The sequence below is a fragment of the Lacerta agilis genome, chromosome 9 (assembly GCF_009819535.1).
Source record: "Lacerta agilis isolate rLacAgi1 chromosome 9, rLacAgi1.pri, whole genome shotgun sequence".
Taxonomy (NCBI): Eukaryota; Metazoa; Chordata; class Lepidosauria; order Squamata; family Lacertidae; genus Lacerta; species Lacerta agilis.
In genome coordinates, this window is record NC_046320.1 from 36,279,042 (window position 1) to 36,297,164 (window position 18,123).

Consider the following 18,123-nt stretch of genomic DNA (forward strand, 5'->3'; position numbering starts at 1 on the left):
TGAGGGTTTGGGCACGATTGCTCCCTTTCAGCAACAAGCATGTCAAAATATCATGAAACTACTACATAGTCCATACTATGGTAGCCTTGCTGGTTTTCAAATTTCCAACATTTTAAGTGTCTGATTTTCAAATGCAGCAAATATAATCACATTTTATGTGATTAACACACCCACGTTATTTAAAAAACCTCACCTATCATAACTTTAAATAAGAGCATGAAAATACAATGTCTTTTAAGAGCAATTTTAAAAAATCTGCTACAGTTAACACATACACAATTAATCAGTCAATCAAAAGGATGGATCGCTCCCCACAGAGAAGGTAGCAGGACTAGAATTATGAGATCGTTTTATTTTTTATGAAGATGTCACCAGACATGGGGAACGGGCCAAATAACGGGACTGGCAGATCCTTCCCTGCATAAGATTATTACAGCTTGCAATGCTTTGAGAAGCTAAAGGAAGAAGCTCTCTAGTCTCTGATTTCTATGGCCTGCAGGATTCTAATTCTGCCCATGGATGATGGTGGGAGAGAAGACTAAGCAAATGGACCCAGTCACAGTAGGCCAGTGGATCAAGAAATGGGGACATTAAAATCCCTCTCTTGCCATTATTGCACTTCTAAACAAATATACACACCATTTTAGGCAACGCTCCCAAAACATGTCTGTGAAATTCCCATTTGCTCAGGTGCCATGTTCTAGCATAGAACATGCAAACCCCAACTGCTACTATTAGTACCTCAATATGGAATTTACAAAGAGGAGCAAAGCTGTTTTCAAGTCTTGTCTTCAGATACTGTTTTCATTGGCTTTGAAGCAGTTTGTCATATTCACCTACTGTAAAAGAAAATGAAGGCTTTCAAGCACAGAACCACTATTAACACAAAGCCAACTTCAGCACTGGAGGAACAATTACTCTTACTAGCACAAACTGAAATGCAGCTGTAATGCAGCAATTCATCATGTTTGGACCCGTTCTAATGAGTCTCATTACTCACAAAAGAAAATGTTCTTAAGCTATTGGACAGCAGCTGCAACAGGTTCTAGTGTATCTGTCCCAAGTAACATCCTTTTCTCTACTACTAGGGAGCAAAACATTTCTGCCATCCTTCAAAAGTGCAATTTTAGGACAAGTCAACATACATCATAAATAAACAGCTAGTGTTTTACAATACCACAAAGCTTTCCTTGAACCAAAATAACATTTTAAGCTAAAAAGAAAAAAAAACACAGCTTATAAAGGCAGGCTATTTTTTTCAATTTTGTTTTAAAAAATAGTACTTAAAAATAGATAGCAACAACTCCCAGATGAAGGTAACCCTTTAACACTACTAAAACAATAACTCGAGTATTTGTGCTCAGCTTATCAATAAACGTGTACAAATATGGTCTACCAAAAAAGGCTACGGTTTGCATAGAAACATTTCATTGTGTGCAAATATTACTAAAATTAAGGCTTGGGCGTTTAGTTTAGGTAGAGATCTAGCATTTTCAAAGAATGCTGAGAAATGGCGGGGGGGGGGGGAATTCCATACAGTCTGCACTCAACATCCATTTACTCATTTCATTTAAACTTCAAAGGAATCAACAGCTGAGAGTGTCAGACTTGTCCACAGTGTAAGGCAATACGGTATGTATTCAGCACAGCACCTGCTTTTAGCAAGTCGCAGGCTTATATTTGTTGAGTCCATTTGGATTCGCAACTCCAGCCACTCACAATGCAGAAAGTAGGGAAGGAATTGTGAACCTCCCTCCCCCCCCCCCCCCGCAAATAGATACCTAAAACGTTATTTGTATAAAAGGCTTATCAGATTTGACATGCTCATCCTGGTAAGCACTCTCTTACGGAGTAACCAACTTTCCTAGATAGAAAAAAAAAACACAAAAGCAAATCACCTTTCAGCTGGTTACACAATTGTGCCTTTTTAAACAAAAGTGTCTATAGCAGAGTTTAAAAGAAGGAATCTTGAGGTAAGGAAGTTCAAGGGTAGGAATATGGTAAAATAAGAAATCATTCCATTAATACATCAAGTGTCTATGCTGCACAGTAGGAAATAAGGCCCAACATAAAGGTGTAACAGTTTCCCCCAAATCAAGTATTACCAGGAACATAAAGTAGATTTTTCCTTTATAAGTAGCTCTCCGTGTTTTTTTAAAATTAAAATATCCTTTTAAAAAAAAGTCTTAAAACTAATAAAAATTCTCAAAGTCACCAAATACTTTGTAACAGAGTATGGAGTGTTCCTGTGCAAGAGCAGCCAACTCCTTGAGAAACTCTGGGAAGAGGGCAGCTGCCAGGATGGCATTCTGGATATGCAGGGGGACGCTGGGAAGAGCCATTCCTTTCTTTGCCTTACTTCCAAAGAAAGGTTGCAGGATGACCTGGGAAGCCTCAGAAAGGTTTCTGCCTTTCCCCAAAGCATGGTTGTGCTGCGCATTGTCTGAAAAGCAGAAAGAGAAAAATAATCACTTTTGTACCAAAACAAATTAAAGACAATTGCAACCCAAGTTTAGTACATGGAACTCTAGCCCAGAATCAGTTTTAAATAATTCCTATAGCACTTTTAAAATATGCCAAGTGCTTTAGAATTCTCATTTTCTTTCACCCACACAACCACACTAGGAAGATCAGTTGTAAGTACTCTCATTCCACTAATAAAGAACCAGGACTGGTAGGCTCTGAATTCTGGCTTTACCGTGTTTCTGTGCGCTCTGGCACGCGTCACGGTGTCCCGTTGCACCAGAAATTGTTTATTCAGGCTGGCCACATGACCCGGAAAGCTGTGTGCAGACAAGCACTGGCTTCCTTGGCCTGAAGCAAGATGAGCGTCACACCTCATAGTCAAGCTTGAGTAGACTTAACTGTCCAGGGAAGGCCTAGGCAAACTTGGCCCTCCAGATGTTTTAGGATTACAACTCCCATCATCCCTGACCACTGGTCCTGTTAGCTAGGAATGATGGGAGTTGTAGTCCCAAAACATCTGGAGGGCCGAGTTTGCCTATGCCTGGTCCAGGGGTCCTTTACCTTTACATCTTACAATATATCTTTCTAGTCTCCAACAAATACATTTAATACATGCACATGTTTTCTGTATACTCTAATCTTAAACGAAATCGTCGTCATTAAGGCTGAACATAAATCCGTTGGTATTCAAAATGTAAGGTGGTGCCAAAAAATTCCTCGTATACATATACAAACCACATTTACTTTACAGCTTGAGGAAGAAAAGTGTTCATTTTATTGGTAAAATTGGATCTGAGCATTCCGCCATAACCTAGGCACAGTTCAAATAGTCTTGTATATACCATTACCACAGGCCATTTCTACCTTATATTCCCTAATTGACATAATGATACAAGTTGATGGACAACTGGCTGCAGGCACTGCAATTTGATTGCTGACATTATGAGCTTGACTAAGCGCCAAACTTGCAGCTATCCAGGCATTTGTTTATTCTATAAGCATTAATATGGTTGTGCATTGGGGGGGGGGGGCAGGACAGGCAGAGTGACTGTAGCCTGTGCTTCAGATTTATTTAAAAAAAATGTGCAAAATCTTTGCAAATGATCAATCCAATTTTTTAATAATAAAGGTGTTGGGTGTGTGTGTGTGAGAGAGAGAGAGAGACGAGAGAGAGGAGATGAAGAACTAAATAATATGAACCAAACTATGAACAATATTCACTGAATATTGGGACTTGTTCACACAGCATGAATAAGTGTTTTGGATAGATGGAGCCACGTTAAGAATATAGGAAAAGATCTCATAGTGAGCCCTTAGAGGAAGACATAAAAACGGTAGCCAGGATCCAAAGAAACATAAATATAATTCTATGTCCTCGAGGGAGTTTGAGGCTTGTTTTTCCCATCTAAAAGCAAGCCTCATGCCCCCAGGAAGACTCATTTTGAAACCTAGGCCTGATTTGTGATATAACCTAGGAGTCAGCTGTTCAAAGAAAAACTCATTGGGATAATGGAAGCCATAGGCAGGAACCTAAGCAACTGTTGATCCCAGTCATTGCATGTTGGGTTTCAAACCCCAAACCCATAGCTCAAGCTACAGTGCCTCACAACAGCAAGCTTTTCTGCAGTAGTTATATGAAACAGCTTCCCAAATCCTATGACCTCTACTAAGCATCTTATTTACTGCACACACCCATGATAGGATAATAATACATTAAGAAGCAGGCAATGATCTTGCAAGCTCCATAGTATATTAGAAGATGCCAGTATGTCAATTATAAATGGAGCTACACTAAGATGAACGCTCAAAGGCAAGGGAAGGGGGGGACACATTGGCCTCCGCTGCTTCCCACAGCACTACTGAAATGCTTCAAATTAAATCAAGCAGAAAGGCAAGGATTTTACTTCCCAAAATAAGTGACTTCTTTACACATACTACTGGTAAGCAATTAGTCACTATGGTTACTGTGCTCATCAGATTCTGTACATTTCCCCATTACCCCCTGAACATAGCTTCTAATGAAAATTTATACCCACAAGAACAGTGCTCTGATACAGTGATTGTAGCAAGATAAGAACCAGGGCTGGGGGGAAGGGGGAGGAATTTAATTATGAAAGCAGAACACAGACCAACTTCAGTCTACGGAACATCCACATTACTTCCAGATGATTCAGGAAACAGAGGTATATTGTCTCTGAAGAAAGAGGTTCCATTTAGGCATGAATGCCAAACCTATTATCTATGCATTGGTCTAAGAACAATCTACCACATCTGTTTGTGGTGGTCACTGCATGGTGTGTGAAGTAGTGCTTTGATTTGTTTATCATCAACCTATAACCAAGCAGACATCATCAGTGAGGTGTAGGGAGAGGAGATATACCCTTTCCCCACATTTTTCATAGTTTTGTAAACCTGCGACTTGCTTCCTCTTGGTCATCTTTCATCTCAACTAAAAAAAAACATCTCCAACACAAGGACATTCTTTATAGAGAGCTCTTCAAACACTGCTTGGGATGTCACCATCCTGATTAATTTGGGGTAGGCAAGAAACTGTGACACCCATCATCACCTCTGACTATGCATCTTTTGTGAATAAGTAAAATTGCACCAGTCCCAACAATCCTTGAGAAGCCTCTACTGTTTACTTCCCTTCACTTTGAGAACTTTCTTTTGATTCCTACCCTTTGCTTAACAATCCATAAAAGGATATTGCTTCTTATCCCATAACTGCTGGCTGCTGCTCTGTAGTACGTTTGCAAGGGACCTCATCAAATGCTCTTTGGGACGTAATGACTGCCAAACCGTCCCTATTTGAATAGTTTGCTGAGCCCCTCAAACAAATAAGCCAAGGCTTTTCTTTCATTCAGCATGGCTTGTTTTCTGTGGGCTACATCCAGACTTAGTCATGCTTAGTACAGACCCACTGAAACCTATGGATTTATATTAGTTAGGGAAATCTGATATCTCTGTGGCAACAGCTCTACCTTGACAGGTGACATCCAAATCCTAGTACAGCAAAGAGAACTACTCATTCAGCACACTAATAACTGGGTGACAAGGAACTCAAAGTCCCAAATTTAAGAAGCAGTTTGGAGATTTGGTACAAGAGCTGTTTAAAGGAAGTGACCCTGCACATAGATAGCTTTATCTCCCAAGTTTCGTTTTAAACAGTTTTTGCTCAAAAAAAAAAAAAAAAAACCTCCAAGACTGCATTGTTGTAAGTAGGCAACCTGGGAATTCTCTGCAAGAAGGTCTGGAGAGAGAATCACAGAAAATGTGCATACCTTTCTCAGTCACAGGTAATACACTTTACTACTCGTGACCCTGCTTGTGCTTCGTCGCAGTAATAAAAGTTGACTGGCTAACGCATGAGAACTGGTGGTAATATATTCAGAAGGCAGCTGCAGATGGGGAAGCTGTTCCGCTTGATAAGACCAAACAACTCCTCCCCTCACCCCCAGGGAGTTATGGAAGGACTTATTTTTAACATGGTCAGCTCCACTTGAGAGAGCACATTCATGAAATGTTGGACATGCTCATCTCTCACGACAATGCATAAACTGCAGAGGTCCCGTCCCTCCACTAGGATTCCTAAATGAATGTTTGCAACCACACTCCCCATCACATGGTCATTCTAAAAATAAAACAACTCACACACATATTACCAGTTACCCTTCTGCTAGTCCTGAAAAGAAGAAAACATGGTTACTCCCTTCAGGAGTTAGAAGTTATCTAGTGAGAAGCAGCCGTGCCCTTACAGAGGTATTTTAAGGGAGTGAGGTCCATTGTCATAAAGATAACTGGGTCAACCTGGGCAAGTTACCTATCTCAACCTACCCTACCTTGGTGCCTTGTAATGAGGATAAACCAAGACAACCATGTACACTGCCCACAGCTGCTTGGAGGAGGAGATGAGGAAAAGAACACATCTCAAGTGTACAGCGCAGGATTTCTGTGCAGGAGATTCCGAGTGTAATCAGTGGCATCACGAGTTAAAAGGGTAAGATAGCAGGTGATGGGGAATACATCTGCCCCAGATCCTGGGGAGCTGCTGCCAGTCAGAGTAGACAATACTAAGCTATATATGCAAATAAGTCTTCCCTAATATATATAAGGCAAATTCTTCTGTTCCTGTAAACTTAACAGGGTATCTAGATTTTGCTCTTGCAGACAAGGCAAGATTGTTGCTTCACCCTGCTTCTACAAGATAGCAGCTACAGCCTGTATGTCCTTTAACCAGGTCTCTCATTATAGGATAGTTCTGCAGACACCTTTGATACTGTACCATAGATCTTCCTGAAGGGCTCAGCTCAGGCACCCCAGGGCCCAGTGTGGAGTGACCCATACTCCCAGCGGTGCAACCACACAGTGAAGCTAACACTCAAAATATTCCAACCTTTTGTATCTAAAGGAAGGGTGGGTGGGATGTTTCACATTGTATTTAATCCCAATATATTAAGACTACCACATAGTTAAAGCAAACCCAAAACATGCTTTCATAGGAACATAAACATAGTGAACATCTTGCTAATTTGAGATCTTGTTAAAAAATAAGTAATAGATAGTAATGCATGTGTTTTTTTAAATTATGCTTTTAAGAATAGTAGTTACTTGCCTTTAGTCAATGACTCCAGAGGAATATCTGACATATCCACCCGTAAAAGCAGGTATTGCTGGGCTTCGATGAGTAGTCCAGGGAAGTCCTTTTCAATGGAAGCAAACTGCTCAATTTTGTTTTTCACAGATGCCAGCACCTGCCGAAACAATAGCAGCAATAAATCTTCATATTGTCATTTGAGTTGTGTCCCAAATCATCTGTTTACTGTGTCCCTTGCTCTCAAAATCACATTAAGGGCAGCTGTGGTGCCAAGCTCTGCCCAACAGCATTATTAACGCATCTACTTTAAGGCACCGTTAAGTGGCAACTAAAGAAAAAGATCAAGGTAGAGTATTTTGCAAATCTTCCAAATCTTCCTTGTTTTTAAAGGAGGGGGTGGCACAGGGAGACTTCTAACTGCCTTATTCTATTGAAGTGTGATTAGAAACAATGGAAATTCACAAGGGAGATCTCTAGGTGTCTCATTGCAGCCTTGTGGAGTGAGGTCCAATAGAGTTAAGCTGCAAATACACTGGGAAATAAAGTGTAGAACAAACTGATGCTAAAACCCAACCACATTTGCTTGTTCATTCCTTATTCCCCCTTCCTCTTAGGAGGAGGACTGTAAACTCCTTGGAGCAAGGACCTGGCTGTTGCTTATGTCATTCTGCCATTCTAGCATTCATGCATAATGATGGCACTATATACCAAGAATGTTTAACATCAAATTATACCTTCAACCATATTAGGACTTCTGTCAAACAATCATGAAGTACCTGGTACAATGACCGCACACTAGGCTGGAACACCATGTTGGTATTGAGCAGAAAGGAACGAAGGAGGGGCTGTGGGTAACTGGCCAGATGAGTGACAATGCCAATGAGCAGCAAGTTGACATGCAAGGAGTTCTCCAACATGTTTTCCAGCTTTGAGAGCACCACACTGATAAATGGACCTGCAGATTTAAAAACACACATACACAAGCGATTAATTGCTAAATGAACAGAAGCATGAAGAAAGGAAAGGTGTTGTGATGTTAAGAAGCATTGTTTTCCAGCCCATTTGGGCCTTTGGGTAAGCTCACTTTGTGCTGGTTGTAGTGCTACCAGGGTAGACTGTAGTGGAGTCCAACAATGGGCCATCTGCTTGCATCAGACTTCCACAGAAATAAGCCAAGCTCCCTCTCCCAAAAATACTTAAGAAGTATCACATATTTTCCCTTTCAATTAGCCCCCTGCTTAAAATCCTCTCCTTCCCACCCATTTAGCCTTCTTCATTTGCTCCCATTCCATTTACCGTACTGGGCTGACTGGTAGCAGCCCTCTTGCTCCAGCAAGCCACAGAGGACTCCCTTCTTTTCTCCAGCAGCTGCCCCTGGTGACTGTAGTTTCTACAGGGCTAACGCAATGTCTACATTGGCCTAGCCTGACATGCTTTGGAGAAAGGAGAGACCCCCCCCCTTCTCTCTGCAGCTTGACATGACCTGCCAAGAGGGAGGGGGTCAGGAAGGGAATTCTGCCCTGTTTTCAACCCGGCACAATGGGCACTTCCTGTCTCCTCTACCTGCTCCCTGCTGTGGAAACAAGGGAATTTTCACTTGGAGATCGGCCACACATAGCAATGCTATGAGGGGCTGCACTAATGCAAGGCTGCACTGCTCTAAACATAGAACTCCCCCACCCCTCGCTCTGGAGGACACAACTACCACCAGCACCCAGCCCAGGAATTGCACAATGGCATTCTTACATATATCCTTTTCCTAAGCTTAGGAGGGAGTACAGACAGTGACAGCCTCGTGCTATTTTAGCATGGTCTTGGAGCTCTGGCATTTCACAGTGTCTACTTCATAGAGGCTTGACCAATTAATTGATATAAAAGGGTTTAAAATGGCAAGCAGGGCACAGCTGGACATCGCCGCCCCACTTGCCATGCCTAAGATGCCATTATGCAGCATAGCATTAGAATCAGGTTTCTCAGCCTTCCTACATGGCAGTTAAAATCCAGGAAGTCCATCAGAGATGACTGTGACCTTTTAACCTCTGCTGCACCAAGAAAAGTTTGTATTACCAAGGAAGGGTATTAAAAACTCAACACAGCCATGTTGCTACATGCACAATGCACAGGAATCATAGAATCACAGAACTGTAGGGTTGGAAGGGACACAGAATCATCTAGTCCATGGGTAGGCAAACTAAGGCCCAGGGGCCGGATCCAGCCCATCGCCTTCTCAATCCAGCCCATGGACACTCCAGGAATCAGCATCTTTTTACATTAGTAGAATGTGTCCTTTTATTTAAAATGCATCTCTGGGTTATTTGTGGGGCCTGCCTGGTGTTTTTACATGAGTAGAATGTGTCCTTTTATTTAAAATGCATCTCTGGGTTATTTGTGGGGCATAGGAATTCGTTCATTTTTTCTCCTTCAAAATATAGTACGGCCCCCCACAAGGTCTGAGGGACAGTGGATCGGCCCCCTGCTGAAAAAGTTTGCTGAGCCCTGATCTAGTCCAACTTCCTGCAAAGTAGAAATATGCAGCTGTCCCATACAGGGTTTTGAACCTACAACCTTGGCATTATCAGCACCATGCTCTAACCTACTAAGCTATTCTGTGAAAGGCTGTGGCTCAGAGGGTGAGCACATGCATAAGGCCCCATGTTCAATCCCTGGGATCTCCAGGTAGAGCTGGGAGAGACTAGCAGTAGGGTTGCTTGTAACCATTGCAAGTTCTCCCATGCAATCTTGCAATTCTTAAGAAGCTCACAGGACAGCTCCATCATTATTATTATTTAATCCCCTTGTCCTACTGGAACAATCTTTTTCAGACGCTGATTATTACTGCTGACATGATCCAAGAGCAAAAGCTGTGCAAGAGATTAAGAGAAAAGTATGGGGTTGGTAGATACTGAATGGTAAACTATTCTGGAAATACATAAACGGCTTTAGTTGCAAAAGGGTTCTTGCTGCACGATGAGTTGCTTCCAGAGACTTAACCATGGTACATATAAATGGCCCTGTCATCACTAAGCTAGCTTCAAGCACCTTGTTAGATGAAGAATCTCAGGTGACAAGTAGAGGTTTACAAGCTTTGCAAGAGGAGTATCGCAGACCAATTAGATCAAAATTAATGATGTTGTACAAAACTCACCGTGCAGGCAGACATAAAACTAATTGGGGTCCTATTCATAATAAAAGTTTTATTTGCCACATTACATTCCCATTACTAAAATACTGATTGTGTCCTTGTCGGTGGATGAATGAGTTGGGATTTGAGTTGCAATAAATTATTAGAAGGAGCAGGTGCTATTTTTTCCTCTCAACAAACACCAAACATTAGTACCACATACAAAGATCAGTTCATTGTCCACCTTGAGTTCTGAACAAAAGAAATCTTCTTATTCCTTGACATAGAAACTATGTTTCAGTGCTACAATCCTATAGGAAAGGAGGAATGAACAGAATTCTTTACGCTGGCTGTGTTTCGATGACAAAATTGTGGTTGCATAAACCAGAATATGCAATTACAGGTGGGTAGCCGTGTTGGTCTGCCATAGTCAAAACAAAATCGAAAATTCTTTCTAGTAGCACCTTAGAGACCAACTGAGTTTGTTCCTGGTATGAGCTTTCGTGTGCATGCACACTTCTTCAGATACACCCTGTATCTGTATCTGTATCTGTATCTGAAGAAGTGTGCATGCACACGAAAGCTCATACCAGGAACAAACTCAGTTGGTCTCTAAGGTGCTACTAGAAAGAATTTTCGATTTTGTTCAGAATATGCAAAAGCTCCTTCCTTTACATAAATGGGAAAACAAGCCAGGAGGCCAAAGGCTTACTGCAGCTCATCCTAGTAATGTTAAAATATGGTTTACTGTTACGTGCCAGCTGGGCGACTGAGAAGGAAGATGCCACTCAAAAAGCTGAAGATGTATTAATACTGCAGTAATGTGAAATGTTAACTTTTCTTAATTTGACTGACCCGTGTGGGTTTTGGAATACCAAAGTTACCACCAACTGCTACTGTTCAGAAGCCACAAAGCTCCTGGTCTTTTAGCAACACAAATCCAACTATTTATGAAGTTTTTTCGTTAAGCTGATTATTTTTCACAGTGGCCAGACAGCTGCACCAGTGGAAAGGAAATTATTTCCAGACCAGAATAATAAATCTGATAGCAATATGCTTATTCAATTGCATTACTCGGTTTAATTGATCGATGGAGTTATGTGACATGTAGCCATATTTAACATTCCCTTCTTCTTCACCCTTTCCCTGAAAAGTATTATCTGGACAATTTCTCAGTTATGTTGTATTGCCTGGATCCTTATGGGAACAGAAAAGTGCTGAAAAAATACAATTTTAAATTAGTAAGTAACAAATGGAAGTTTGCTTTAGTTATTTGCTTTTGTCATTATGAGCACATATTTGAAATTTCCCACCCATTTTACCACCACCATTCCCCCCCCCCCCAATAGGGTGAATATTCATATCATGCCATTCAGAGGAGCTGAGATAATTCGGAACAAATTGTGTTCCAAGAGCTACCAAAGTTAAATAAATAACAGTGTCTTTAAGCCCAAATACAATGTGTCCTGCTAACATCATTACAATAAAATCCTTTAGGGAAGTGTGATATTGAAAACAAGATGAATTCAATTCAGCAGTGCTAAGCGTTTCACAACTGGCAGGGAGCAAAATGTCTCTATGTGCAGGTAAAATGGGGCAGATGCACAGAATGGCAGCAGAGCTGCCATCTAGTGATCAGAAGTGACTAAGACATTTGCAACTTTTATTTTACCGTGAATAAACAAGGTGTTGTTGTTTTGTCTTACTAGAAATAATAGCTATTGTCAAATATTTTTGTGGCATTTGCTCTTTAGCAGCGCCTGCTGTAATAGTTCGATTATCCCTTTTCCTAAACTATGTAGGGATATTTTCTAGAATTATGCTGCTATTGGAGAATTTCTGTACAGGATATATTGAGAAGTATATTGGTCTACCCAGTACTTAGATTTCATTGGTATGAAATCCAAGCCAAGAATATATCTACACTTAATATTCAATGTCAACAAAATCAGTAAGTCTCTTATTCCCATAGCCCTCTCCACCACCAAGAACATTGTTGTTTAAAAGAGTTTTAGGTGACTTGATTAGAAAATTTCACCTGTAAATGGGATGCTCTGGGTCCTTGCCGAATTGCTGGACCATACATCTTTTGGTCCAAAAGGTGAAGGCATACCGTCTGCTGATGGTGTGTCGGCTGAAAAATTTTCAAAGTCTTCTTCCTCTTCCATGGGAGAGATTGGTTCAGGAATAAGCAATTTAAGTTCTACCAACTCTGTAGGGGTAGAATCCAACTCTTTAATGATGTTATCACATTGGGAAATAAAATCCTCACTTTCTGGGCTCAGCAAGCTTGTGTTAGCATTGTGGTCTTCTTCTAGGCAAGACAACTTAAGTTCCAAGTCTGGCCGTGGAGTTTCAGCAATGACTGTTGTGTGCTGGGTCAAGCTTGAATTTTTCATATTGTGTTCCTCCAAACTGGAGTCTGTCTGGGGACTTTTAAGGGGACCATTGGCAGGGAGCGACTGCTGATCATCTATGCTTTGAGATTCTGACACCAAAGCTTCCTCCTTTACGCTGTCTGCTTCCTGAGCATCCTTTTCAGCACATAACCTATAAACCATGACATCATCCTGAAAGTCTGATTCTTCTATATATGACCCTTTGATCAGCATGATTGCATTTTTCTTCATTTCTTGAATGTGCTTTGGTGGCGGCGCTGCAGGTGGTTGTGGGTCTACATTGCCTAAAGCATTATCATGCTGTGGAGAGCCCGTATCAGATCCAGGAGAGATCCCTGTATCGTAGCTATCATCCCATTCCAGCTCCAGCTGCGACTTTTCTCCCAAAGGAGTAATCTGAGAGGAGCTTGTATTACTAGGTGTTCTGTGCTGAAATCGGAAAATAGGCTGATCTAGGTTTTTACCATCCTCATCAGCTAGAGTTTGGATAAAGGTACGTGGATCAGGGCTTTCACCATCATATGGAGCAGACCAAACCTGGCAGTCTTTCATACAGTGGAGTATGAGGGATTGAGCATCCCAAAGGTACTGCAGGTAACTGATATCAACAGTCTTCCCATATTCCACAATACATGTGGAGTCTGCAGTACCTCTGCTGCTGGACTCTTCAGTTGTACCTGAAATGGAATGGCAGGGAGTCACAGTTAGGGTGTCTAACAGCAACACAAACATGCATAGAAAGATCCTATGGATATGCTTGTAACTTATACCTTGGTTACAGAGGTATCAGTCACGTGGCACATGAGTAAATAGCACTATTCCACAAGCAGGCAAATTTACAGAGAGAGATGTGGCTATTTAGATTAGGCCAAAGGAAGAAGATTTGCCTGTTTCCCTAGACTAGATAGTTCCTATTTTATGCAACTAGTTCAATGGTCCTCAAAACTTGGAAGTAAGCTCCTGAACAGCAAGATGCTATCAGTTAACAAGCTGCAAAGGTGCAGAAGAGTGATTTATGCTCACATCCTGTCCATGGCAAGTGGGGCAAAAGGAAGCACCTCTCCCCATTTTATTTTAACAAAACTCTCCAAAGCAAATAAATATTGAGATACGTTGCTCCTACAGGCTCACCAGATTCCACAAGATGCAGTAGAGAGAAAACTGCCCTGCCCTGTCCATAATGGCACACAGTTTTGTGCTTCTCAATGGCCCAAGAAACAAGGTCACTTGCCAAGCCTTGATCCAGCTGAAGTTTAAATGACTCAAGATTTTGCATTACAAATCAAACAGGCAGTACTGAGCAACAAAACGGCCAACTTATTGAATCTTTTTTAGAGAACAGACAAACAAATGTGGAGAAAGCCTGAATTTGGCAAACTGTAATAGGTTTCTCTGTGGTGTGAAATGTCCTTTATTTTTTATGGATGGCTCTAAAACATTTAGCACAACAGTTTGCCTTGAAACAAGAAGTTCAATGAATTTCCCCCCCACGATAAAAAGGTGTACTTTTTTCCATTGGTATTGCAATACTTCCTCGATCTGACTGAATTGTCAGCCATAAACGCAGAAACAATGAAGTGTTAAAGATCATGTCACTGGTCACCGGAAAGGCAATTTCCACCAAATTTCCAATAAATTTGTTCAACTGACCTATGACCAAGATGTCCTAAGATATTTATGATGCTCTTGTAGACAAAATACAAAAGTTTGGAGCAATCGACTCAAGTTTTATTAGGTTGCATAGTTGACATTTCTTTCCAATGGGGAATGGTTTTACTTTTGATGGATTTGAAAGAAGGGCCAATGTTCCCCTTTACTTAGATTTTATTTCCCATCTCAAAAACTCCAAGTGTGTTATAATACATATTTAGCTGTGTTTACTGCTACAACCACCTCCAAGAGGCAGGTTAGGTTGAGAAACAACTGCTTGAACAAAGGTACTAGAGAGGTATGTAGTTGAGCATAGGTGTGAAACTCTGGTTTCCCATGTGCAAACAAGGGATAGCGGGGAAATTTGCTCAGCTTCCATTTTAATACTAACTCGCCCACTAAAAATGGAGCTATGCTTCAAAAGTTGCAATTCTCCAAATTTTGCAAGGCAGCTCTGAAACCAAATATTGTCTACAAAAAGCATTTATTTTTGGAGAATGTGCACAATAATGCTTGTATTAATGAAAATAATGACAACAATACACTGAGAAAATTGCTTGCGTAGATGTATATATTACAAGAAAAGCACGCAAATATGTACTGATTTTTCATGAGGAATTTTTTTCTTTTCGACTTGCTAAACTGATGTAGAAAGGAGACAAACTGAAGTTAAGGCAGGAAAAAAATGAGAAACAGAAATCAACAGCCATCCATTCCTAGTGTGAACCCAGTAGTAATGTGGACCACTTGCTGATACAGTGGTACCTCGGTTTAAGAACAGGACTGTTTATGAACGATTCGGTTTAAGAACTCCACAAAACCGGAAGTAGTGTCCCAGTTTGCAAACTTTACCTCAGTCTAAGAACGGAAGCTGAATGGTGGAGGAGCACCGGCGCAGGGGCCTCATTAGGGAAAGCGCGCCTCAGTTTAAGAACAGTTTCGGTTTAAGAACGGACTTCTGGAACGGATTACCCTATTTTTCGCTCCATAAGACGCACTTTTTTCCTCCTAAAAAGTAAGGGGAAATATCTGTGCGTCTTATTGAGCGAATGGTGGTACCTGGAGCCGAATTGCCCAGGGGCCAAAAGCAGATTGTGCTTTTTATTTTACAAAGAGAAAAGGGGGTGTTGAAAGGACCCCGCTCAGCAGCTGATCAGCAAGAGATCGGGAGAGAGATAAGAGTCCCTTGCTCCCTTTCAGCCCAGGCCTCCATTGCTGAATGTGCTGCAGAGGGAGGTTGTTTGCTTCCCCAGCGACATGTGACTGGCTGATTAGATTATTGTCTGGAAACTGTAGAAATGGCTCCCTTTCCTTAAGAAGCTGTAGAAATGTGAGCTGAACCCCATAAAAACAGGGCCTTTCCTCTTTGCTTTTCCCCCTTACAAAAAAAGCTGCACAAATCTGAGCTGATCCTCAAAAAAACCCAGGGCTTTTCCCTTTACAAAAAAAGCTGCAAAACTTTGAGCTGATCCTCAAAAAAACAGGGCCTTTCCCTTTGCAAAAAAAAAGCTGCACAAATTTGAGCTGATCCTCAAAAAAACAGGGCTTTTAGAGGAGGAAAACCAGAAAAATATTTTTTTTTCTTTGTTTCCTCCTCTAAAAACGAGGTGCGCCCTATGGTCCAGTGCGCCCTATGGAGCGAAAAATGCGGTAAGTTTGTAAACCTAGGTTCCACTGTACTTGCATCTCTTTTCCTCTGTTGTCTCAGAATATGAAAAACTACCACATGGCAAAGCAACTGTTTATATTGTACATGAGGCAGGAATAACAAACAAGGATTCCCCGCCCCCACAGTCTTATGGTGGACATTGGAGATATCTCCTTGATTACAGTATATTCTTGTATACTATTTGCATGGTGTGTTAATTTAAATTACTTTCATTCACAGTATCCTGAATGCTCTTATGGGTGAATAATGCAAATACAGTCAAGATGTTCATAACAGTTTTTGTTGTTTATACACTGTAAATAAAATAAAAACTTTTTTTAAGCCTTTCAGTAGTAAAGAGTTTTCCATATTTTTGAAAAAAGTCTGCATGTTCATTCACACACACATTTATTCCTGAAGCTTCCTTCTCCCGATTCTAACTAGCGGTAAGGAAATCCACACCTAATAGTGTATGGTGCATGTAATCAGAAACTTGGCATCCTACACACAGGTATTAGTAGTAGTAAATAATCAGCTCTTCAATCCAAATGCTGACAAGAGTAAAGAGGTTTTCTCAAAATATCATGAGACTGGTGTAAGAGAGAAGGAAGCATTTGCCTGGAACACAGAAATCCTGCACCAAAGTCCTCACGCTGCTTTAAGTGCATAACGTGGATGTGATGCAGGGGGGGGGGGTGTTCTTTTGTTAGAATATGAATCTAGCCAAATGTTACACATGGGAGAAATTAAGAAACTTAATGATAATCATGAACTCAATGCCGCTGAATACGCCACAAGGAACAAAAGAGGAAAAACAGCCTGATGCCAACTTGTCCATTCAGAAAACAAATGAAATATTTACCTGCCCTGTGTATGTTTTTCCTCCACAGGATATAATCTTTTTCTTGTTTTTCAAAAGTCAGAGTAATCCCACTAGAGCAGCAGACTGGAGTCAAGGCAAGCAATCTAGCAGCAGATACAGAATACCAGTCTCGTTCCCTCACAGCCCATCTTTGGCTGAACATGATGTGATTACAGGGTATCAAGTACCTAGGAACAGAGGGTTTCATTAATTAACTGCCATGACATAGCTCTTATAAAAAAGTTATTCTCCAGCCATTGGCATAACACTACCCAACAACCAGGTACTCAAGTTGCTGACCTTACAGGGATGTATCTGACTGATAAGTTGTTGTGAAAGTGCAGTGCCGAGCCAGCTAACTCGCATTAGGCTTCCTCAAAACTATTTTGCGAAAATTGATCGTATTCTTCCTAATGCACTCACAAATCCTAGGAAGTACTGACCTTTTTCAGAAACAAGACACATCACTCTGTATGCAGAAGAGCCTCTGTCAATTTAGTCCAAATGAATGTAAATTCCTTCACTCAGTCTGCTAAATTTGTGGAAAGTCTACTTTCATTCTTCTAATTTGTTTGTGAGTTTTTAAAAATTCTCATTTTTTTTGGCACTAGGATTGACAGTGAGCTTTCTGTACATCCTAAAACAGAAGTGTGTGATCTTCACCCACAACAGTGTAACACATACATCTCCACCTACTCACACCATGCACAGCATGGGCAAAACAACAGGTATGAAGCAATCACAGGATACTAATCATCAGGGAGGAAATAGCAGGGCAACACCAGGAGAAAGAGTGTTTGATTCTACCTTAAAACTAGCTGTAACATCACATCTTCACAATGCAAGCTGATAAGCGTTCTGAACAATGCCAGGGACACCACACAGAGCTAAAAAAAAAAAAGCAAGAGTCAAAATCTGTAATTCTCCATGCTTTCCTAAGGTAAAACATTATTTTGCATTAAAGCAACTCACAACCAATTTTTTTGCATTTTTGAGATATCATCTTCTGACAAATTAATTTAGCATGCCCCAATAAAGCCAGGTGTAAGCATAGATATATGCTATAATCCTTTCAGTAATACAGTAAGGGAGAGAAGATTCCAATTAGTCAAATATGAATTTTTAAAGGGAACTGAAATGTGATTAACCTCAAACATTTATGTAAGAATTTTTTTCTCTTTCTTAGACAGAATTATTATACAATCATCATACACAGGGTCAAATTATGTTGGAATGGTATCGTGTCATATGTCTGGAACACTCTTTAACAGCTGGAGGCCTTTTAAGAAAAATGGTTCTGTTCCTCAACAAATGCACAGAAACTCAGCTACCAGTCAGGTAGCATCATATATTTTTTCATAAAAAACAGCTTCCTAAAAA

The 18,123-nt window shown here is 40.8% G+C and overlaps 1 protein-coding gene across 2 annotated transcripts in view; it reads right to left on the reverse strand.

The window, feature by feature from the left end:
- Window positions 1-1,766: 1,766 nt before the first annotated feature.
- The window catches only part of FAM160A1 (family with sequence similarity 160 member A1), a 75,275-nt gene continuing 58,918 nt past the window's right edge, over window positions 1,767-18,123 (reverse strand). For both annotated transcript variants that reach the window (XM_033161128.1, XM_033161130.1), the window contains exons 7-12: window positions 17,551-17,630; window positions 16,744-16,931; window positions 12,223-13,260; window positions 7,840-8,018; window positions 7,082-7,220; window positions 1,767-2,443 (exon numbers count right to left, since the gene is read on the reverse strand). In XM_033161128.1, coding sequence (XP_033017019.1) covers window positions 2,193-2,443; window positions 7,082-7,220; window positions 7,840-8,018; window positions 12,223-13,260; window positions 16,744-16,931; window positions 17,551-17,630 — 1,875 coding nt within the window. In that variant the 3' untranslated portion in view covers window positions 1,767-2,192. The remainder of the gene's footprint in view (window positions 2,444-7,081; window positions 7,221-7,839; window positions 8,019-12,222; window positions 13,261-16,743; window positions 16,932-17,550; window positions 17,631-18,123) is intronic.